A 24,019-nucleotide genomic window follows, 5' to 3' on the forward strand; every position below is an offset into this window, starting at 1 on the left:
TCAGCTCTCTGTCCTCTCAGCCCTCTGTCCTCTCAGCCCTCTGTCCTCTCAGCCCTCTGTCCTCTCAGCTCTCTGTCCTCTCAGCCCTCTGTCCTCTCAGCCCTCTGTCCTCTCAGCTCTCTGTCCTCTCAGCCCTCTGTCCTCTCAGCCCTCTGTCCTCTCAGCTCTCTGTCCTCTCAGCCCTCTGTCCTCTCAGCCCTCTGTCCTCTCAGCCGCCTGTCCTCTCAGCCGCCTGTCCTCTCAGCTCTCTGTCCTCTCAGCCCTCTGTCCTCTCAGCCGCCTGTCCTCTCAGCTCTCTGTCCTCTCAGCCCTCTGTCCTCTCAGCTCTCTGTCCTCTCAGCCCTCTGTCCTCTCAGCCCTCTGTCCTCTCAGCCCTCTGTCCTCTCAGCTCTCTGTCCTCTCAGCTCTCTGTCCTCTCAGCCGCCTGTCCTCTCTCTGTTTTCTCATCATGTCGTCTCCTGCAGGTCTACAACATGTTCCACCATCGCAGTCTGGGAATCCGGATCAACATCCGAGTCACTAAGCTGGTTCTGCTTCACAGTCGACCTGTAAGTTTGACTCTTTAGCCTCTGTGACCCCCTCTAAGCCTGTGTCTGACCCCGATGGTCAGCATATATGACCCCGCCCTCTCTGTGTTTGAGTCTTTAGCCCCCTTTTCCCTAAAAACATAAAAACTCTAAAGCCAAGGTCAGACCAGAGATTCACAACCTCACTTTAAGAAGAATCATGGTTTATTCTCAGCCTCAGGGAAAAGGACTACACTACCCACAATCCTAATGTCACAGCAATATCTCTGATTGGTGGAAATGTTTACCACCTTTGTGAATTTTAGCAGATAGCTGCTGTCGCTCAGTTTATTTTTCTCTGAGAGGATTTAGACGGGGAAATTCAGAGACATTTGAACATTTTATGAAATATATCTGCTGATTTTTAATACGAGAGTGTCAACACATCTAAGAAAGTAGGGACAGTTTCTGGAGATCTGGGAGAGGAATGTTGTCCCATTCCTGTCTGATGTAGGATTCTAGCAGCTCAACAATCTTCTTTGCTGGATTTTTCCAAATGTTTTCTATTGGTTAAGGTCTGGACTGAAGCAGGCCAGTTCAGGACCCGGACTCTTCTACTGTGAAGCCATGCTGGCTCACCAGTCAATCAGGGGGCTGACATACAGAGACAAAACAGCCAGGCATCACGCTCAGGCAATAAAGAGGCACTAATTAACCTAACGAGCTTGTGGAGTAAGCCATCGCCGTAGCTGTAACCCCTGCAACCCCGTAGCTGTAACCCCTTCATCGCCATAGCTCTAACCCCTGCATCGCCATAGCTCTAACCCCTGCATCGCCATAGCTCTAACCCCTGCATCGCCATAGCTCTAACCCCTGCATCACTGTAGCTCTAACCCCTGCATGGCCATAGCTCTAACCCCTGCGTGGCCATAGCTCTAACCCCTGCATGGCCATAGCTCTAACCCCTGCGTGGCCATAGCTCTAACCCCTTCATCACTGTAGCTCTAACCCCTGCATGGCCATGGCTCTAACCCCTGCATCACTGTAGCTCTAACCCCTGCATGGCCATAGCTCTAACCCCTGCATGGCCATAGCTCTAACCCCTGCGTGGCCATAGCTCTAACCCCTTCATCACTGTAGCTCTAACCCCTGCATGGCCATGGCTCTAACCCCTGCATCACTGTAGCTCTAACCCCTGCCTGGCCATAGCTCTAACCCCTGCATTACTGTAGCTCTAACCCCTGCATCGCCATAGCTCTAACCCCTGCATCACTGTAGCTCTAACCCCTTCATCGCCATAGCTCTAACCCCTGCATGGCCATAGCTCTAACCCCTGCATGGCCATAGCTCAGACCCCTGCATGGCCATAGCTCTAACCCCTGCATCACTGTAGCTCTAACCCCTGCATGGCCATAGCTCTAACCCCTGCATTACTGTAGCTCTAACCCCTGCATCGCCATATTTCTAACCCCCGCATCGCCATAGCTCTAACCCCCACATGGCCATAGCTCTAACCCCTGCATCACTGTAGCTCTAACCCCTGCATGGCCATAGCTCTAACCCCTGCATTACTGTAGCTCTAACCCCTGCATCGCCATAGCTCTAACCCCTGCATGGCCATAGCTCTAACCCCTGCATGGCCATAGCTCTTACCCCTGCATCACTGTAGCTCTAACCCCTGCATCGCCATATTTCTAACCCCCGCATCGCCATAGCTCTAACCCCCACATGGCCATAGCTCTAACCCCTGCATCACTGTAGCTCTAACCCCTGCATGGCCATAGCTCTAACCCCTGCATTACTGTAGCTCTAACCCCTGCATCGCCATAGCTCTAACCCCTGCATGGCCATAGCTCTAACCCCTGCATGGCCATAGCTCTAACCCCTGCATGGCCATAGCTCTTACCCCTGCATCACTGTAGCTCTAACCCCTTCATCGCCATAGCTCTAACCCCTGCATGGCCATAGCTCTAACCCCTGCATCACTGTAGCTCTAACCCCTGCATTGCCATATTTCTAACCCCCGCATCGCCATAGCTCTAACCCCCACATGGCCATAGCTCTAACCCCTGCATCACTGTAGCTCTAACCCCTGCATCGCCATATTTCTAACCCCCGCATCGCCATAGCTCTAACCCCCACATGGCCATAGCTCTAACCCCTGCATCACTGTAGCTCTAACCCCTGCATTGCCATAGCTCTAACCCCTGCATCACTGTAGCTCTAACCCCTGCATCGCCATAGCTCTAACCCCTGCATTGCCATAGCTCTAACCCCTGCATCACTGTAGCTCTAACCCCTGCATTGCCATAGCTCTAACCCCTGCATGGCCATAGCTCTAACCCCTGCATGGCCATAGCTCTAACCCCTGCATGGCCATAGCTCTTACCCCTGCATCACTGTAGCTCTAACCCCTGCATCGCCATATTTCTAACCCCCGCATCGCCATAGCTCTAACCCCCACATGGCCATAGCTCTAACCCCTGCATCACTGTAGCTCTAACCCCTGCATGGCCATAGCTCTAACCCCTGCATTACTGTAGCTCTAACCCCTGCATCGCCATAGCTCTAACCCCTGCATGGCCATAGCTCTAACCCCTGCATGGCCATAGCTCTAACCCCTGCATGGCCATAGCTCTTACCCCTGCATCACTGTAGCTCTAACCCCTTCATCGCCATAGCTCTAACCCCTGCATGGCCATAGCTCTAACCCCTGCATCACTGTAGCTCTAACCCCTGCATTGCCATATTTCTAACCCCCGCATCGCCATAGCTCTAACCCCCACATGGCCATAGCTCTAACCCCTGCATCACTGTAGCTCTAACCCCTGCATCGCCATATTTCTAACCCCCGCATCGCCATAGCTCTAACCCCCACATGGCCATAGCTCTAACCCCTGCATCACTGTAGCTCTAACCCCTGCATTGCCATAGCTCTAACCCCTGCATCACTGTAGCTCTAACCCCTGCATCGCCATAGCTCTAACCCCTGCATTGCCATAGCTCTAACCCCTGCATCACTGTAGCTCTAACCCCTGCATTGCCATAGCTCTAACCTCTGCATCACTGTAGCTCTAACCCCTGCATCGCCATAGCTCTAACCCCTGCACCGCCATAGCTCTAACCCCTGCATGTCCATAGCTCTAACCCCTGCATGGCCATAGCTCTAACCCCTGCATGGCCATAGTTCTAACCCCTGCAACGCTGTGCAGCCCAGTCCTGCAGTTTTTCATGGCCCTAGTTTAAATGACAAATGGCGGAACAGAGATATTTCAGAACATAATGGTGGAGAAATCCTTTCAAAATAAGAGCATGTCATAGACTTTTTGCCACGTTTTTCCCTGAAGGTAGCACCGAGACCTACTTTAGGGTCCTGACCCCCCAGCTGAGAACCATGACTCTGATCAGCCAAACAGCTGGAGGTGTAACGGGTAGACCTAGAGGTCTTCCACTCTCAGCATGAACTGGTGTCAGCCACTGGATAACCCTGCAAAGCCCCAGCAGACTGTTCAGAGAGAGAACGTTAACGTGTCTGCTCTGCAGGAGAAGCTGAAAGTCGGCCATCATGGCGAGCGCTCTCTGGAGAGCTTCTGTCAGTGGCAGTATCAGGAGTTCGGAGGACCACGGTACCTGGGCACCAACCACGTACCTGGAGGGCGAGACGACATCCCACCTGTGGACACGGCGGTGCTGGTTACCAGGTAAGTTAGTGGCTAGAGTTTGATTTACTGTGTGAGCTGGGTTTCTCTGACCTTCTCTGTCACTGATCAAAACCATTCAGGTTGTAGAACACTGATCTGATGATAGACCTGCTTCTATCCCTGCACAGAACCCCTGAACAGAATGTTAGAATGGTGTTGAAAAGAATGTTAGCTGTGTTGAACAGAATGTTAGAACGGTGTTGAAAAGAATGTTAGCTGTGTTGAACAGAATGTTAGATCGGTGTTGAAAAGAATGTTAGAACTGTGCTGAAAAAATGTTAGAATGGTGCTGAAAAAATGTTAGCTATGTTGAACAGAATGTTAGAATGGTGCTGAAAAGAATGTAAGAATGGTGCTGAAAAAATGTTAGAATGGTGCTGAAAAAATGTTAGCTATGTTGAACAGAATGTTAGAATGGTGCTGAAAAGAATGTAAGAATGGTGCTGAAAAAATGTTAGAATGGTGCTGAAAAGAATGTTAGAATGGTGCTGAAAAAATGTTAGCTATGTTGAACAGAATGTTAGAATGGTGCTGAAAAAATGTTAGAGTGGTGCTGAAAAGAATGTAAGAATGGAGCTGAAAAAATGTTAGAATGATGCTGAAAAGAATGTAAGAATGGTGCTGAAAAAATGTTAGAATGGTGCTGAAAAGAAAATTAGAATGGTGCTGAAAAGAATGTTAGAATGGTGCTGAAAAAATGTTAGCTATGTTGAACAGAATGTTAGAATGGTGCTGAAAAGAATGTAAGAATGGTGCTGAAAAAATGTTAGAATGGTGCTGAAAAGAAAGTTAGAATGGTGCTGAAAAGAATGTTAGAATGGTGCTGAAAAAATGTTAGAATGGTGCTGAAAAGAAAGTTAGAATGGTGCTGAAAAAATGTTAGAATGGTGCTGAAAAGAATGTTAGAATGGTGCTGAAAATAATGTTAGCTGTGATGAACAGAATATTGGAATGGTGCTGAAAAGAATGTTACAATGGTGCTGAAAAAATGTTAGCTATGTTGAACAGAATGTTAGAATGGTGCTGAAAAGAATGTTAGCTGTGTTGAACAGAATGTTAGATCGGTGTTGAAAAGAATGTTAGAACTGTGCTGAAAAAATGTTAGAATGGTGCTGAAAAAATGTTAGCTATGTTGAACAGAATGTTAGAATGGTGCTGAAAAGAATGTAAGAATGGTGCTGAAAAAATGTTAGAATGGTGCTGAAAAAATGTTAGCTATGTTGAACAGAATGTTAGAATGGTGCTGAAAAGAATGTAAGAATGGTGCTGAAAAAATGTTAGAATGGTGCTGAAAAGAATGTTAGAATGATGCTGAAAAAATGTTAGCTATGTTGAACAGAATGTTAGAATGGTGCTGAAAAAATGTTAGAATGGTGCTGAAAAGAATGTAAGAATGGTGCTGAAAAAATGTTAGAATGATGCTGAAAAGAATGTTAGAATGGTGCTGAAAAAATGTTAGAATGGTGCTGAAAAGAAAATTAGAATGGTGCTGAAAAGAATGTTAGAATGGTGCTGAAAAAATGTTAGCTATGTTGAACAGAATGTTAGAATGGTGCTGAAAAGAATGTAAGAATGGTGCTGAAAAAATGTTAGAATGGTGCTGAAAAGAAAGTTAGAATGGTGCTGAAAAGAATGTTAGAATGGTGCTGAAAAAATGTTAGAATGGTGCTGAAAAGAAAGTTAGAATGGTGCTGAAAAAATGTTAGAATGGTGCTGAAAAGAATGTAAGAATGGTGCTGAAAAAATGTTAGAATGATGCTGAAAAGAATGTAAGAATGGTGCTGAAAAAATGTTAGAATGGTGCTGAAAAGAAAATTAGAATGGTGCTGAAAAGAATGTTAGAATGGTGCTGAAAAAATGTTAGCTATGTTGAACAGAATGTTAGAATGGTGCTGAAAAGAATGTAAGAATGGTGCTGAAAAAATGTTAGAATGGTGCTGAAAAGAAAGTTAGAATGGTGCTGAAAAGAATGTTAGAATGGTGCTGAAAAAATGTTAGAATGGTGCTGAAAAGAAAGTTAGAATGGTGCTGAAAAAATGTTAGAATGGTGCTGAAAAGAATGTTAGAATGGTGCTGAAAATAATGTTAGCTGTGATGAACAGAATATTGGAATGGTGCTGAAAAGAATGTTACAATGGTGCTGAAAAAATGTTAGCTATGTTGAACAGAATGTTAGAATGGTGCTGAAAAGAATGTTAGCTGTGTTGAACAGAATGTTAGAATGGTGCTGAAAAGAATGTTAGCTGTGTTGAACAGAATGTTAGAATGGTGCTGAAAAAGAATGTTAGCTGTGTTGAACAGAATGTTAGAATGGTGCTGAAAAAGAATGTTAGCTATGTTGAACAGAATGTTAGAATGGTGCTGAAAAGAATGTAAGAATGGTGCTGAAAAAATGTTAGAATGGTGCTGAAAAGAAAGTTAGAATGGTGCTGAAAAAATGTTAGAATGGTGCTGAAAAGAAAGTTAGAATGGTGCTGAAAAAATGTTAGAATGGTGCTGAAAAGAATGTTAGAATGGTGCTGAAAAAATGTTAGCTATGTTGAACAGAATGTTAGAATGGTGCTGAAAAGAATGTTAGCTGTGTTGAACAGAATGTTAGAATGGTGCTGAAAATAATGTTAGCTGTGTTGAACAGAATGTTAGAACGGTGTTGTCAGTTCCCATCAGGCTGTTCTTGACCTTCTCCACAGTGAGACGGTAGCTCCACCCACTTCTAGAACTATGGCTGACTATTTGGTGTTAATGGAGAGAGACAGTCCCCAACACCCCCAGCTTCACCAACATTTCCCTCTTTTTGAGGACGTCATCCTTTAAAGGCGTTTTTTAACGTGGTTTACGATTTGAATCTCAGTAGTTCTATGTCTGGAGAAAGTTAGGAGTCAGTCCTAAAGGAGGTCTTGAGGACCTGGAGCACCTTAAATCCTGGTCTTCTGCATGGCTTCAGGGTGGCGGGGGCTGTCTGGTGGGGTTTGGGGGGTCTGACTAATCAGCCCTCCTTGGGTCTGTCAGTGAGGCGGGTTTGTTCTCCATCCTCGTGTTTCAATCCCAACAGGCGGCGATCTGGCCCAACATGACACATTCCTAATTCAGGATTAGCTATTATTATCAGAGCTCGGGGGGGTTACCAGGAAACCTTTGGTTTAAATGAGCGCTCATGTCTGCTGTCAAATCCTATCCTGTCTCCTCCTGCAGGGGTGCGGGGGGGGTGGGGGGTGGGGGTGGGGGTGGGTATAGGGCTCTTTTGTTCTGGAGCCGTAGAGTGGGAGGGCAGAAAGGGGGGTCGGGTGATCAGGATACTACTAGCAGCAGTCAGGGTGACAGAGAGGCGGCGGGCGGGCAAATTGAAGCGTGTCACCGCACTCTCCGGTTTCCTTTATGCCTGGTCACTCAGCGATGACTGTGATTGGCTACTGTAGGGAGTCTGACATGGACCACGGGCCTGTTAGCAGCTCTAACAGCTTATTTCCTCAGATATCTGAGCCTCTCTGATCGTCCTCTTTCATTCACCAGAGGCAGAGGCCTGCTGACACATGAAAAGGCTTCCAACTTCAGGGAAACCACAAGACAGGCTCATTTCACCTCAGCAAACAGCAGAGATCATCTGAGCTTTAATGTCCGTCTCCGGTCTACCTCTCTGAACAGAGAGGAGCAGACTGGCTGTCAGACGCTCCACAGATACCAGACAGCAAGGCCTTGATTGGTCCTCCTTCTTTTTAACTTTGTCCTCCTCCTTTCTCTTCTCCTGCTCTAAGAAAACTCTGATCTCCCCTCAGGCAGTAAACGGGCTAACCAGTGCTGCTCATTACTGGTTTAAATGGTGCTGGAGAGCAGCATGCTGTTACTGATGCTAAAGAGCAGCTAACATCCCACCATCACCCTCCTATGTCACAGTAAACTTAAGCCTCTTCCTCTCTTCCTCTCTTCCTCTCTCTTCCTCAGTCTTCCTCACTCTTTCTCTCTCTTCCTCTCTCTTCCTCTCTCTTCCTCTTTCTTCCTCTCTCTTCCTCACTCTTTCTCTCTCTTCCTCTCTCTTCCTCTCTCTTCCTCTCTCTTCCTCTCTCTTCCTCTCTCTTCCTCTCTCTTCCTCACTCTTCCTCTCACTTCCTCTCTCTTCCTCTCTTCCTCTCTCTTCCTCTCTTCCTCTTTCTTCCTCTCTCTTCCTCACTCTTTCTCTCTCTTCCTCTCTCTTCCTCTCTCTTCCTCTTTCTTCCTCTCTCTTCCTCACTCTTCCTCTCACTTCCTCTCTCTTCCTCTCTTCCTCTCTCTTCCTCTCTTCCTCTTTCTTCCTCTCTCTTCCTCACTCTTTCTCTCTCTTCCTCTCTCTTCCTCTCTTCCTCTTTCTTCCTCTTTCTTCCTCTCTCTTCCTCTCTCTTCCTCTCTTCCTCTTTCTTCCTCTCTCTTCCTCTCTCTTCCTCACTCTTCCTCTCTTCCTCTCTCTCCCTCTCTCTTCCTCTCTCTTCCTCTCTCTTCCTCACTCTTCCTCTCACTTCCTCTCTCTTCCTCTCTTCCTCTCTCTTCCTCTTTCTTCCTCTCTCTTCCTCTCTCTTCCTCACTCTTCCTCTCACTTCCTCTCTCTTCCTCTCTTCCTCTCTCTTCCTCTCTTCCTCTTTCTTCCTCTCTCTTCCTCACTCTTTCTCTCTCTTCCTCTCTCTTCCTCTCTCTTCCTCACTCTTCCTCTCTCTTCCTCTCTTCCTCTTTCTTCCTCTTTCTTCCTCTCTCTTCCTCTCTCTTCCTCTCTTCCTCTTTCTTCCTCTCTCTTCCTCTCTCTTCCTCACTCTTTCTCTCTCTTCCTCTCTCTTCCTCTCTTTCTCTCTCTTCCTCTCTCTTCCTCTCTTCCTCTCTCTTCCTCTCTTCCTCTTTCTTCCTCTCTCTTCCTCTCTCTTCCTCACTCTTCCTCTCTTCCTCTTTCTTCCTCTTTCTTCCTCTCTCTTCCTCTCTTTCTCTCTCTTCCTCTCTCTTCCTCTCTTCCTCTCTCTTCCTCTCTTCCTCTTTCTTCCTCTTTCTTCCTCTCTCTTCCTCTCTCTTCCTCACTCTTCCTCTCTTCCTCTCTTCCTCTTTCTTCCTCTCTCTTCCTCTCTCTTCCTCACTCTTCCTCTCTTCCTCTCTCTTCCTCTCTTCCTCTTTCTTCCACTCTCTTCCTCTCTTCCTCTCTCTTCCTCTCTTCCTCTCTCTTCCTCACTCTTCCTCTCTCTTTCTCTCTTCCTCACTCTTCCTCTCTCTTCCTCACTCTTCCTCTCTCTTCCTCTCTCTTCCTCTCTCTTCCTCTTTCTTCCTCTCTCTTCCTCTCTTCTCTCTCTTCCTCTCTCTTCCTCTCTCTTCCTCTCTTCCTCTCTCTTCCTCTCTTCCTCTTTCTTCCTCTCTCTTCCTCTCTTCCTCTCTCTTCCTCTCTTCCTCTCTCTTCCTCACTCTTCCTCTCTCTTTCTCTCTTCCTCTCTCTTCCTCTCTCTTCCTCTCTCTTCCTCACTCTTCCTCTCTTCCTCTCTCTTCCTCTCTTCCTCTTTCTTCCTCTCTCTTCCTCTCTTCCTCTCTCTTCCTCACTCTTCCTCTCTCTTCCTCACTCTTCCTCTCTCTTCCTCTCTCTTCCTCACTCTTCCTCTCTCTTCCTCTCTTCTCTCTCTTCCTCTCTCTTCCTCTCTCTTCCTCTCTCGTCCTCTCTTCCTCTTTCTTCCTCTCTCTTCCTCTCTCTTCCTCACTCTTCCTCTCTCTTCCTCTCTCTTCCTCTCTCTTCCTCTCTCTTCCTCTCTTCCTCTCTCTTCCTCTCTTCCTCTTTCTTCCTCTCTCTTCCTCTCTTCCTCTCTCTTCCTCTCTCTTCCTCTCACTTCCTCTCTCTTCCTCTCTTCCTCTCTCTTCCTCTCTTCCTCTTTCTTCCTCTCTCTTCCTCACTCTTTCTCTCTCTTCCTCTCTCTTCCTCTCTCTTCCTCTTTCTTCCTCTCTCTTCCTCACTCTTCCTCTCACTTCCTCTCTCTTCCTCTCTTCCTCTCTCTTCCTCTCTTCCTCTTTCTTCCTCTCTCTTCCTCACTCTTTCTCTCTCTTCCTCTCTCTTCCTCTCTTCCTCTTTCTTCCTCTTTCTTCCTCTCTCTTCCTCTCTCTTCCTCTCTTCCTCTTTCTTCCTCTCTCTTCCTCTCTCTTCCTCACTCTTCCTCTCTTCCTCTCTCTCCCTCTCTCTTCCTCTCTCTTCCTCTCTCTTCCTCACTCTTCCTCTCACTTCCTCTCTCTTCCTCTCTTCCTCTCTCTTCCTCTCTCTTCCTCTCTCTTCCTCTCTCTTCCTCTCTCTTTCTCTCTAGTACTATCTTTTTCTCTCTTCCTCTCTCTTCCTCTCTTCCTCTTTCTTCCTCTCTCTTCCTCACTCTTTCTCTCTCTTCCTCTCTCTTCCTCTCTCTTCCTCACTCTTCCTCTCTCTTACTCTCTGCCTCTCTCTTCCTCTATCTTCCTCTCTCTTCCTCTCTCTTCCTCTCTTCCTCTTTCTTCCTCTCTCTTCCTCTCTCTTCCTCACTCTTTCTCTCTCTTCCTCTCTCTTCCTCTCTTCCTCTTTCTTCCTCTCTCTTCCTCTCTCTTCCTCACTCTTTCTCTCTCTTCCTCTCTCTTCCTCTCTTCCTCTCTCTTCCTCTCTGCCTCTTTCTTCCTCTCTCGTCCTCTCTCTTACTCACTCTTCCTCTCTTCCTCTTTATTCCTCTTTTTTACTCTCTCTTCCTCTCTTTCTCTCTCTTCCTCTCTCGTCCTCTCTTCCTCTCTCTTCCTCTCTTCCTCTTTCTTCCTCTTTCTTCCTCTCTCTTCCTCTCTCTTCCTCACTCTTCCTCTCTTCCTCTCTTCCTCTTTCTTCCTCTCTCTTCCTCTCTCTTCCTCACTCTTCCTCTCTTCCTCTCTCTTCCTCTCTTCCTCTTTCTTCCACTCTCTTCCTCTCTTCCTCTCTCTTCCTCTCTTCCTCTCTCTTCCTCACTCTTCCTCTCTCTTTCTCTCTTCCTCACTCTTCCTCTCTCTTCCTCACTCTTCCTCTCTCTTCCTCTCTCTTCCTCTCTCTTCCTCTTTCTTCCTCTCTCTTCCTCTCTTCTCTCTCTTCCTCTCTCTTCCTCTCTCTTCCTCTCTTCCTCTCTCTTCCTCTCTTCCTCTTTCTTCCTCTCTCTTCCTCTCTTCCTCTCTCTTCCTCTCTTCCTCTCTCTTCCTCACTCTTCCTCTCTCTTTCTCTCTTCCTCTCTCTTCCTCTCTCTTCCTCTCTCTTCCTCACTCTTCCTCTCTTCCTCTCTCTTCCTCTCTTCCTCTTTCTTCCTCTCTCTTCCTCTCTTCCTCTCTCTTCCTCACTCTTCCTCTCTCTTCCTCACTCTTCCTCTCTCTTCCTCTCTCTTCCTCACTCTTCCTCTCTCTTCCTCTCTTCTCTCTCTTCCTCTCTCTTCCTCTCTCTTCCTCTCTTCCTCTCTCTTCCTCTCTTCCTCTTTCTTCCTCTCTCTTCCTCTCTCTTCCTCACTCTTCCTCTCTCTTCCTCTCTCTTCCTCTCTCTTCCTCTCTCTTCCTCTCTTCCTCTCTCTTCCTCTCTTCCTCTCTCTTCCTCTCTTCCTCTTTCTTCCTCTCTCTTCCTCTTTCTTCCTCTCTCTTCCTCTCTTCCTCTCTCTTCCTCTCTCTTCCTCTCTCTTCCTCTTTCTTCCTCTCTCTTCCTCACTCTTCCTCTCTCTTCCTCTCTTCTCTCTCTTCCTCTCTCTTCCTCTCTCTTCCTCACTCTTCCTCTCTCTTCCCCAGTCTTCCTCTTTCTTCCTCTCTTCCTCACTCTTCCTCACTCTTCCTCTCTCTTCCTCTCTTCCTCTCTCTTCCTCACTCTTCCTCTCTCTTCCTCACTCTTCCTCTCTCTTCCTCTCTCTTCCTCACTCTTCCTCTCTCTTCCTCTCTCTTCCTCACTCTTCCTCTCTCTTCCTCACTCTTCCTCTCTCTTCCTCACTCTTCCTCTCTCTTCCTCTCTCTTCCTCTCTCTTCCTCACTCTTCCTCTCTCTTCCTCTCTCTTCCTCTCTCTTCCTCACTCTTTCTCTCTCTTCCTCTCTTCCTCTTTCTTCCTCTTTCTTCCTCTCTCTTCCTCTCTTCCTCTCTTCCTCTCTTCCTCTCTCTTCCTCACTCTTCCTCTCTCTTCCTCACTCTTCCTCTCTTCCTCACTCTTCCTCTCTCTTCCTCTCTCTTCCTCTCTCTTCCTCTTTCTTCCTCTCTCTTCCTCTCTTCCTCACTCTTCCTCTCTCTTCCTCTCTCTTCCTCACTCTTCCTCTCTCTTCCTCACTCTTCCTCTTTCTTCCTCTCTCTTCCTCTCTTCCTCACTCTTCCTCTCTCTTCCTCTCTTCCTCACTCTTCCTCTCTCTTCCTCTCTCTTCCTCACTCTTCCTCTCTTCCTCTCTTCCTCTCTTCCTCTCTCTTCCTCACTCTTCCTCTCTCTTCCTCACTCTTCCTATTTCTTCCTCTCTCTTCCTCTCTTCCTCACTCTTCCTCTCTCTTCCTCTCTCTTCCTCACTCTTCCTCTCTCTTCCTCACTCTTCCTCTCTCTTCCTTTTTCTTCCTCTCTCTTCCCCAGTCTTCCTCTTTCTTCCTCTCTTCCTCACTCTTCCTCACTCTTCCTCTCTCTTCCTCACTCTTCCTCTCTCTTCCTCTCTCTTCCTCTCTTCCTCTCTCTTCCTCTTTCTTCCTCTCTCTTCCTCTCTCTTCCTCTCTCTTCCTCACTCTTCCTCTCTCTTCCTCTCTCTTCCTCTCTTCCTCTTTCTTCCTCTTTCTTCCTCTCTCTTCCTCTCTCTTCCTCTCTCTTCCTCTCTTCCTCTTTCTTCCTCTTTCTTCCTCACTCTTCCTCTCTCTTCCTCTCTCTTCCTCTCTCTTCCTCACTCTTTCTCTCTCTTCCTCTCTCTTCCTCTCTCTTCCTCTCTTCCTCTCTCTTCCTCTCTTCCTCTTTCTTCCTCTCTCTTCCTCTCTCTTCCTCTCTCTTCCTCTCTTCCTCTCTCTTCCTCTCTTCCTCTTTCTTCCTCTCTCTTCCTCTCTTCCTCTTTCTTCCTCTCTCTTCCTCTCTCTTCCTCTCTTCCTCTCTCTTCCTCACTCTTCCTCTCTCTTTCTCTCTTCCTCACTCTTCCTCTCTCTTCCTCACTCTTCCTCTCTCTTCCTCTCTCTTCCTCTCTCTTCCTCTTTCTTCCTCTCTCTTCCTCACTCTTCCTCACTCTTCCTCTCTCTTCCTCACTCTTCCTCTCTCTTCCTCTCTTCCTCTCTCTTCCTCTCTCTTCCTCTCTCTTCCTCTCTCTTCCTCACTCTTCCTCTCTCTTCCTCTCTTCCTCTCTCTTCCTCTCTTCTCTCTCTTCCTCTCTCTTCCTCTCTCTTCCTCACTCTTCCTCTCTCTTCCTCTCTTCCTCTCTCTTCCTCACTCTTCCTCTCTCTTCCTCTCTTCCTCTCTCTTCCTCTCTCTTCCTCTCTCTTCCTCTCTCTTCCTCACTCTTCCTCTCTCTTCCTCTCTTCCTCTCTCTTCCTCACTCTTCCTCTCTCTTCCTCTCTCTTCCTCACTCTTCCTCTCTCTTCCTCTCTCTTCCTCACTCTTCCTCTCTCTTCCTCACTCTTCCTCTCTCTTCCTCACTCTTCCTCTCTCTTCCTCTCTCTTCCTCACTCTTCCTCACTCTTTCTCTCTTCCTCTCTTCCTCTCTCTTCCTCACTCTTCCTCTCTCTTCCTCTCTCTTCCTCTCTCTTCCTCACTCTTTCTCTCTCTTCCTCTCTTCCTCTTTCTTCCTCTTTCTTCCTCTCTCTTCCTCTCTTCCTCTCTTCCTCTCTTCCTCTCTTCCTCTCTCTTCCTCACTCTTCCTCTCTCTTCCTCACTCTTCCTCTTTCTTCCTCTCTCTTCCTCTCTTCCTCACTCTTCCTCTCTCTTCCTCTCTCTTCCTCACTCTTCCTTTTTCTTCCTCTCTCTTCCTCTCTTCCTCTCTCTTCCTCACTCTTCCTCTCTCTTCCTCACTCTTCCTCTTTCTTCCTCTCTCTTCCTCTCTTCCTCACTCTTCCTCTCTCTTCCTCTCTCTTCCTCACTCTTCCTCTTTCTTCCTCTCTCTTCCTCTCTTCCTCTCTCTTCCTCACTCTTCCTCTCTCTTCCTCACTCTTCCTCTTTCTTCCTCTCTCTTCCTCTCTTCCTCACTCTTCCTCTCTCTTCCTCTCTCTTCCTCACTCTTCCTTTTTCTTCCTCTCTCTTCCTCTCTTCCTCTCTCTTCCTCACTCTTCCTCTCTCTTCCTCACTCTTCCTCTTTCTTCCTCTCTCTTCCTCTCTTCCTCTCTCTTCCTCACTCTTCCTCTCTCTTCCTCACTCTTCCTCTCTCTTCCTCACTCTTCCTCTTTCTTCCTCTCTCTTCCTCTCTTCCTCACTCTTCCTCTCTCTTCCTCACTCTTCCTCTCTCTTCCTTTTTCTTCCTCTCTCTTCCCCAGTCTTCCTCTTTCTTCCTCTCTTCCTCACTCTTCCTCACTCTTCCTCTCTCTTCCTCTCTCTTCCTCTTTCTTCCTCTCTTCCTCTCTCTTCCTCTCTCTTCCTCTCTCTTCCTCTCTCTTCCTCTCATCCTCTCTCTTCCTCACTCTTCCTCTCTCTTCCTCACTCTTCCTCTCTCTTCCTCTCTCTTCCTCTCATCCTCTCTCTTCCTCTCTCTTCCTCTCTCTTCCTCTCATCCTCTCTCTTCCTCTCTCTTCCTCTCTCTTCCTCTCATCCTCTCTCTTCCTCACTCTTCCTCTCTCTTCCTCACTCTTCCTCTCTCTTCCTCTCTCTTCCTCTCTCTTCCTCTTTCTTCCTCTCATCCTCTCTCTTCCTCACTCTTCCTCTCTCTTCCTCTCTCTTCCTCTCTCTTCCTCTCTCTTCCTCTCTCTTCCTCTCTTCCTCTCTCTTCCTCTTTCTTCCTCTCATCCTCTCTCTTCCTCACTCTTCCTCTCTCTTCCTCTCTCTTCCTCACTCTTCCTCTCTCTTCCTCTCTCTTCCTCTTTCTTCCTCTCATCCTCTCTCTTCCTCACTCTTCCTCTCTCTTCCTCTCTCTTCCTCACTCTTCCTCTCTCTTCCTCACTCTTCCTCTCTCTTCCTCTCTCTTTCTCTCTCTTCCTCTTTCTTCCTCTCTCTTCCTCTGTCTTCCTCTCTCTTCCTCTCTCTTCCCCAGTCTTCCTCTCTCTTCCTCTCTTTTCCTCTGTCTTCCTCTCTCTTCCTCACTCCTCCTCTCTCTTCCTCTCTCTTCCTCTCTCTTCCTCACTCTTCCCCAGTCTTCCTTTCTCTTCCTCTCTCTTCCTCTCTCTTTCTCTCTCTTCCTCTCTCTTTCTCTCTCTTCCTCTCTCTTCCTCTCTCTTCCCCAGTCTTCCTTTCTCTTCCTCTCTCTTCCTCACTCTTTCTCTCTCTTCCTCTCTCTTCCTCTCTTCCTCTTTCTTCCTCTCTCTTCCTCTCTCTTACCCAGTCTTCCTCTCTCTTCCTCTCTCTTCCTCTCTCTTCCTCACTCTTTCTCTCTCTTTCTCTCTCTTCCTCTCTCTTCCTCACTCTTCCTCTCTCTTCCTCTCTCTTTCTCTCTCTTCCTCTGTCTTCCTCTCTCTTTCTCTCTCTTCCTCTCTCTTCCTCACTCTTTCTCTCTCTTCCTCTCTTCCTCTTTCTTCCTCTCTCTTCCTCTCTCTTCCCCAGTCTTCCTCTCTCTTCCTCTCTCTTCCTCTCTCTTCCTCACTCTTCCTCTCTCTTCCTCAGTCTTCCTCACTCTTCCTCTCTCTTCCTCACTCTTCCTCTCTCTTCCTCAGTCTTCCTCTCTCTTCCTCTCTCTTCCTCACTCTTCCTCTCTCTTCCTCTCTCTTCCTCACTCTTCCTCTCTCTTCCCCAGTCTTCCTCTCTCTTCCTCTCTCTTCCTCTCTCTTCCCCAGTCTTCCTCTCTCTTCCTCTCTCTTCCTCCCTCTTCCCCAGTCTTCCTCTCTCTTCCTCTCTCTTCCTCTCTCTTCCTCACTCTTCCTCTCTCTTCCTCTCTCTTCCTCCCTCTTCCCCAGTCTTCCTCTCTCTTCCTCACTCTTCCTCTCTCTTCCTCACTCTTCCTCTCTCTTCCTCTCTCTTCCTCTCTCTTCCTCACTCTTCCTCTCTCTTCCTCTCTCTTCCTCACTCTTCCTCTCTCTTCCTCTCTCTTCCTCACTTTTCCTCACTCTTCCTCACTCTTCCTCTCTCTTCCTCTCTCTTCCTCTCTCTTCCTCTCTCTTCCCCAGTCTTCCTCTCTCTTCCTCTCTCTTCCTCACTCTTCCTCTCTCTTCCTCTCTCTTCCTCTCTCTTCCTCTCTCTTCCTCACTCTTCCTCTCTCTTCCTCTCTCTTCCTCCCTCTTCCCCAGTCTTCCTCTCTCTTCCTCTCTCTTCCTCTCTCTTCCTCACTCTTCCTCTCTCTTCCTCTCTCTTCCTCTCTCTCCTCTCTCCTTCTCTCTCTTCCTCTCTCCTCTCTCCTTCTCTCTCTTCCTCTCTCTCCTCTCTCCTTCTCTCTCGTCCTCTCTCCTCCTCTCTCTTCCTCTCTCCTCTCTCCTTCTCTCTCTTCCTCTCTCTTCCTCTCTCTTCCTCACTCTTCCTCACTCTTCCTCACTCTTCCTCTCTCTTCCTCTCTCTTCCTCTCTCTTCCTCCCTCTTCCCCAGTCTTCCTCTCTCTTCCTCTCTCTTCCTCCCTCTTCCTCAGTCTTCCTCTCTCTTCCTCTCTCTTCCTCACTTTTCCTCACTCTTCCTCACTCTTCCTCACTCTTCCTCTCTCTTCCTCTCTCTTCCTCTCTCTTCCTCCCTCTTCCTCAGTCTTCCTCTCTCTTCCTCTCTCTTCCTCACTTTTCCTCACTCTTCCTCACTCTTCCTCTCTCTTCCTCTCTCTTCCTCACTTTTCCTCACTCTTCCTCACTCTTCCTCTCTCTTCCTCTCTCTTCCTCTCTCTTCCTCCCTCTTCCCCAGTCTTCCTCTCTCTTCCTCTCTCTTCCTCCCTCTTCCCCAGTCTTCCTCTCTCTTCCTCACCCCTGTCTCTGCTGTCGTTCTGCAGCTTCAGCTCTCTCCGTCTGTTTTCCTCCATCTCTCTCCAAACGGGCGTCAGCTCCACTTAATGTCGCTTCCTCGTCCAGCTGATCCGGCGCTGCAGTCCGGGAACGCCGCCAGCTGTGCTGAGCGATCAGCGGCCGAGCTGAGTCACACAAACAGGCTGAGTCAGGCCCCGTTAGTGCGGTCCACGGGGAAGGATGGGGTCTGATGGTCGGTGATTAAAGGTAGTGAGGATGCGGGTGTGTGTTTTAGGAGGGACCAGCTCTGTGTGAAAACATGGCTGCAACCATGAAAAGAGAGGAACGTGTCGGTCTTTAACCCTCGCTCCCTTGTAATTTTAAGCATGGCTGAGGCCAGCATGTTCAGAAATCAGACATGCAGAAATGTGTTAATAAAATAATCATTTTTAGAACATTTTTTTACTTTCTCTGCTTCAGATCTCTTCAACAACTTCAACCCTGACCACTAAAAATAAATAGAAAAAAAAAAAAAGTTCAAAGTTACACCCTTTTATGCCAGTTATTGTCCACCATGTCACTGTTATTTTTTATGGTAAAAAACACAAAAACACCATAATTCCCATATAAAATGATCTAGATTAAAACCTTTTTAATAAATACAGTCTGGGCCATGTCGATGATGAGTAGTTAAATTGATTTTGATGCATTGACATTTTTTTTGTAGTGCCATATTTTAGCTCCATCTGTCCTTGTTTGTCCATATTCTGGACATACAGAAAACTGTTAATAAAACACTCTTTTATTATTATTATTTTTAATTTTCACTGACTCAAATCTCTTCCACAACTTCAACCCTGACCACTAACCAGTTATTGTCCACTCTGCCTCTGACTGTGATTCAGTGAGATAGCGTCCATGCTAAACAGATGAGTCTATCTGAGCCAAAAACATGCCAGCTTTACCATCCTTTCCTCCAGCCTCCTCCTCTACCAATCATATGAGAGTGAATGCATTTGTTCATGTTAGGTTTATTTTATGTACAGACATAAAAATTCAGAGGAACTATGTAGGATATGAATCACGAACACGCGCATTTCCACCTCTAACCAACATGTGACCACGATTATGCTCATTACGTGCAGATACAAATCTACTTGAGATATGATATATTCTCTCCTGTTGATGGAAAGGACCTGTGCATCCTCATGCATGTCCATCCACTTGCTATGAAGTGAGGGCAAAGTTGAAATTGTCCAAATGTCCCCCTTTCTTAGTCCCAGGCTGCACAACTCAGAAGTAGCATTTTCGACTGTAAACACTCCACTTATGGCGTGTTCGGCTGTAAACATAGATGCAGATTCACACCCGAGCACACACGTAGGAGCACACACACTTTCCCTTACACATGTAGCCCACTCTCAGACATCCATGTCTAGTGGCACCAATCAATTGATTTAATTCTGATGATGTTTAGTGGATGAAATAGCGCTTCAAACACTCTGAGTCCATGGAAGAAGTCCTGCATGTGCGTTGCTGAAGGGGTTAAAATGGTGCGCTGGCACTATCTGCACTGAAAAAAGGAACATGTTGGATTAACTTAATTCAATAGTGGACATTGGTTGCACACGGATGTTTTGCTTTGGTAGCAACTTAAACAATTGAGTTAAATTAACACAAGTTATTCACGTTTAATAAACCTGTGTATTTTGTGTTGGTACAGTGTGATTGAAACATGTTTTGATAAAGTAATTTGAGCTCTTGGAACATTTTAATCCTTTATCACTTTAGTTCAACACCATTCAATAACTTACTCCCATACTATTTGGTCACTTAAATACTACACGTCATTTTAATATTACATGTTAGTATTATATTCTAGTGTCAATTACACAATTTTACAATGGAGGCCTGTAACCACTAGTAACCTTTCAAAATAAAATGTCTAATTTCAATGCAGCAACAGTAGTTCAGTAATTGAGCTGACATTATTGTTCTACTGTAATACAAATCAACAGTGAACAAGTAATGTCAGTTTTTCAGTGTTTTATCGACTCAGTCACAGAATGGAAATTAGACCTTTTCTTTTGAAAAAGGTTACAGGCAACCATCTTTGAAGAGAAAAATACAAACATTATGTTCAAGGCCTCTATTGTCAAGATTAAATTAAACAACATTAGTAAACTAAATAATGATGTAACTATAGAACTGATTTGAAATGTGAAAACGTTAGTTACCATTGCCATTCCAGCAATCATTTATTTTAATGTCTAATACCTTTCTATTAACTCTCTTAATCATTAACATTACCAATTTTTACCCCAATTAAAAATAAAAATGAACAGTTGCATATCAAAACCTTTATTCAAGGGTCAAAATTCCAACACTGACCTCAATGTAACATCTTGGTTCAAAACAGAATCTTAGAAGTATTTAAAATATTTACTCCAGCTGAAACATCCCATTTCACACCGCCTGATGGGAATATTCAGACTGTGTACAGTTCTCCATCTCTTCACTTGTAAAGAGAAATAGAAACTAAAACTGAAGAATGCTGCTATTTAGAGAACTTTTAGCAGAGAGGAAGAGGGGGAAAAATGGCCCTGTCTACATGGCAGTTAAGGTTTTATGAATAAAATGTCCTATAACTCCAGCTATGAAATATACAGCCAGTGTACAGCAAATACACATTCACTTTGAGAAAACTGCCTTCAAATTATCTAACTGAAATCTGCAGACCCAAATACACAAAGTGCAATAAAATAAATACACGTGTTTTGTCTCCAATAATCTGAAAGATGCCATTTAGGGAAAAAAAAAAAAACTGGTCATCAACTAAGATTCAAGGTTTAAGTGTCACTTATACAAGTAACAGGTAAATATTTCCAAACTGTGACACTGCCTTCAGTCCAGCCATGAATTCACCCCGTACATAAGATTATGGAACTGTGTCCATATCTAACGCAATACTGTTGTAGGAACTGGAACAGCAGAAGAACCTGAAATAATCTACACAAGGTCAATGTTTCATAACTTACACACCAGTCTAAAACTAACCTGAACACCTCTCTGGTCCCACAGGTAGGGCCTGCACACAAAGAACGATTCCTACGAGAGCTACGTCTGAGTGGTACTCTTAGAAGTAGAATTCTTCTTAGAAGATTTGAAAATTCTTTACTCCAACTAAATTAAACTAAACATCTGCCTCACGTGTGCAACAACAGTGAACTCTCCTTTCTGTCTTTAAGCTTTGAGCTTTCCTCTGGAGTTGAGTCACATCCAACTCCATTACCACCTACTGAATCACTTCGACAGTGTAGCGGCGCTGTGACGGATACCTCATGTTCAAAGAGTAAAAAAGTCCAAAGAGCAAGGCTGTTGCAAAGGCCACATTATCCAGATCTTGAAGAACCACCACGCCCTCGATGATGCTGCCACCATCAGAAAAGCCATCGCCTGGCGTCTCTCTGGTGACGTAGATTCCCGCTGTTGTTTTCTCAGTGGCACTCAGTGCAGTGGCCTCAGTCAGGTCCTGGTTAAAGATAAAACATTTCTTGAGGCTTTACAGAAAAAAAAAAATGTTTTTGGATACAGCAATTCTAACGCTATAGTTTATTTAAACCCATGTAAGCAGCATAGCAGATCACTTCAGCCAAAGAGCGCCCTCCATGCTGCCGTTCACGGAGAATTTCAGAGAGAGAGAAAAAAAACAGACATGACTTCCAGATCAAATGAAGAGGAGCCTTCAAGCTTTTCAAACTGATGTAAAGATTGAATTCTCATCCTCATTTTTTCTCAAAGTTGTTTTCATGTTCCTGAATGATTTTTTATCATTAACCTGGACTTGTTATACCCCAGGGCTCTACCCCAGTCCCAGTTTCCACCCTTGTCAGATGAGGGTCAGTGCAGTGTAGGAAGATGGTGGATTTTTTCTTCTTTCATTAGGTTTACAAATTTGAAGTGTTTTCACACTGGTGTAATCCCTAATGTAAGAGAAACAATATTTTTTTTTCACTCTGTGGCAGAGGGGTCAAAATAGGGTTTTTCACTTTCATAATGGGGGGCTATGGAGGAAAAGTGGACTGTTTGGACCATTCGTCTTAATCTCAGCACTGGAATCACTTTGCCAAGGTGATAAAGAGGGCAAATGGACCTAAACAGTCCAAGTAGGATCACAGGGTTAACTGAATACGTTTTGAAATGTAGCAAAGCCACAATCTACTCACAAACACTCACCATGTACTCCTGCAGCACGGCGTTGGGATTCTCGTTCAGATAGATGCAGAGTCCTTTAATGAGGGACTCCCTTCAATGTCATCCTTAAGAATTATAACAAAAAAAGATATTTGAACTCAAGTTTTCAGTAGCACAGAAGAAAGTGACCAAAGACAAAAACTCTGACTTTTTTAAACAGTCAGCATGTGACACCAGTATCAACAAAACATTAAAACAACCTGTTTGGTCCTGACCTTTATGGACCGGATTTTATATCATCTCCAGAGATGATACATTTCTCACAGTGGGACAGTGAATGCATGATAAAAATGACTGGGTCCTTTCAGTGGAATCAGTACTCAGGTTAAGAGAGTTGAACTTTACAATGGATGCATATAAATCTTTTACTGACCTAATGCAATGCATATTCACTTCATAGTTAAACAGTTTAGAGGTAAAAGTTCTTACTGTCATCATGGCAGCTATGTCTTTCAGCTTTTTGCCCTGCTCCCCCGATCGCTTTGCAAACACTCTCAGCAGTTGTCAGAGAGAAGGCCAGGCTGCGACAGAAACCTTGGTTGTGGAGGCGTGGTTGTGATGCGCTTAAACTCCACATTTATCTGAAACAACATGAAATTATCTTTAAGTTACGGTGCAGCCCACAGATTTTAGAAGACATTTCTAACAACAAAACTACACCTGCCCGCCATACCATGGCGTGCACTGTGCATGGTTAATCACCTGGGTTCTGCGATTGAATATTTGGAAACACATCTCAATGAAGTCAAGCATTACTTTTACAAATGAACTCATTATCTATGACACAGCTAGTCAGGGCATCATTTTTTAAACGACCTCCACTGCATCAAAAACAGCTGGCCATCTCTCTTGTACATTCCTGATCATGGGAGCATCACAAATGAACTGGAACACTTCTAGCACCATTCACGGTGAAAGTGAAAACAAAGAAGGATTAAAGGTATGGTTGGAGATCCTGGAAAAACAGTTCAAGCAGCCCACATTTTACAAATACACAAACAAAAGTCCAGGCCATTTTCCTTAGACTTCCCTCTGAAGCCACGCCTCCAGAGCGCAGGAACACACACTGCTTGTTCAGCGTTGGGTTCACATCGACTGATTGCAAAAGGTTAGATCAGGGAAGTTAAAGAAGTTTATAACCATGGAGCTGTGGCTAATCTCCCTGGACGTGGACGGAAGAGAAAAACTGACAAAAGAATGCAACGCAGGATAGTTGGAATGGTGGATAAACATCCTCAGTCAACTTCCACACAGATTCAGGCTGTCCTGCAGACTCAGGGTGCAAAAGTGTCAGCTGGGACCATACGTGGTCATCTGAATGAGATGAAGCGCTATGGCAGGAGACCCAGGAGAACCCCACTGCTGACAAAGAGACAGAAAAAAGCCAGACTGGAGTTTGCAAAAATGTACCTGAGTAAGCCTCAATCCTTCTGGGAGAACATTTAGTGGACAGATGAGACTAAGGTAGAGCTTTTTGGAAAAGCAGGTCATTCTACTGTTGACAGAAAACAGAATGAGGCCTACAAAGAAAAGAACACAGTACCTACAGTCAAACATGGAGGAGCTTCAAGGATGTTTTGGGGTTGTTTTGCTGCCTCTGGCAGTGGGTGCCTTGACTGTGTGACAGGAATCATGAAATCTGAGACTATCAAAAGATTTTGGGCCGCAATGTAGGGCCTAGTGTCAGAAAGCTGGGTCTGGGTCAGAGGTCATGGGTGTTCCAGCAGGACAGTGACCCCAAACATACCTCAGAAAGCACCAAGAAATGGTTGGAGACAAAGCTGGAGAGTTCTGAAGAGGCCAGCAATGAGTCCAGATCTAAATCCCATTGAACACCTATGGAGAGATCTCAGAACTGCTGTTGAAGAAGCACCCTTCAAATCTGAGAGACCTGGAGCAGTTTGAAGAAGAAGAGTGGTCCAAAATTCCAGCTGAGAGGAGTAAGAAGCTTGTTGATGGTTATAGGAAGAGATTGGTTTCAGTTATTTATTTCCAAGGCTGTGAAACCAAATATTAAGTTGAGGGTGACAATAATTTTGTCCGGCCCATTTTTTTAGTTTTGTGTAAAATTATGTCAATTTTGTCTTTTTTCTTCTGATTTTTGTGTTGTTCCAATGAACATAAAGGAAATAAACACATGCATACCAAAAACATTTGTGATTGAAACCATTTCAGGTAAAAATTATGTATTTTCTCGAAAAATTTCAATATTTTCATCCATGACTGTACCTGACAATATATACAGATAAAAGTTGAACCTATGACAGAGTTGTTGTATTAGATTGCACAGATGTATTAATGAGGTGGCCAGTGTGTGTATGCATGTGCTGAGTGATTCATTAAAATCTGTAATGCATTATAATTACAGTAACTATAAGAGCAAATACAACGTCCTGTTCTCACCACAAAAACCTGAGCCCATGATCCATCAGCTGACTCCAGGTGATATGCAGACATGAGTTTGTCTGTCACTCTGCAGCAAAAAGGAAAACAAATCTAGGCATTACAAAACTGTATTTCAATAAACATACATTCAATGTACACTTACCAGCAACTTTATCTAGGTACACTGCATAAACTAACATATACCATCATAAACTATCAAATAATTAATGTGATTGTTGCCT

General features: G+C 45.5%; 1 protein-coding gene across 1 annotated transcript in view; it reads left to right on the top strand.

The window, feature by feature from the left end:
- Positions 1 to 24,019, top strand: part of adamts17 (ADAM metallopeptidase with thrombospondin type 1 motif, 17) — a 143,547-nt gene that overhangs the window by 41,273 nt on the left and 78,255 nt on the right. Inside the window, exons 5-6 of the mRNA XM_041787855.1 lie at positions 465 to 548; positions 4,050 to 4,207. Coding sequence (XP_041643789.1) covers positions 465 to 548; positions 4,050 to 4,207 — 242 coding nt within the window. The remainder of the gene's footprint in view (positions 1 to 464; positions 549 to 4,049; positions 4,208 to 24,019) is intronic.

Source organism: Cheilinus undulatus, linkage group 1 (genome assembly GCF_018320785.1).
Source record: "Cheilinus undulatus linkage group 1, ASM1832078v1, whole genome shotgun sequence".
NCBI classification, from domain to species: domain Eukaryota; kingdom Metazoa; phylum Chordata; class Actinopteri; order Labriformes; family Labridae; genus Cheilinus; species Cheilinus undulatus.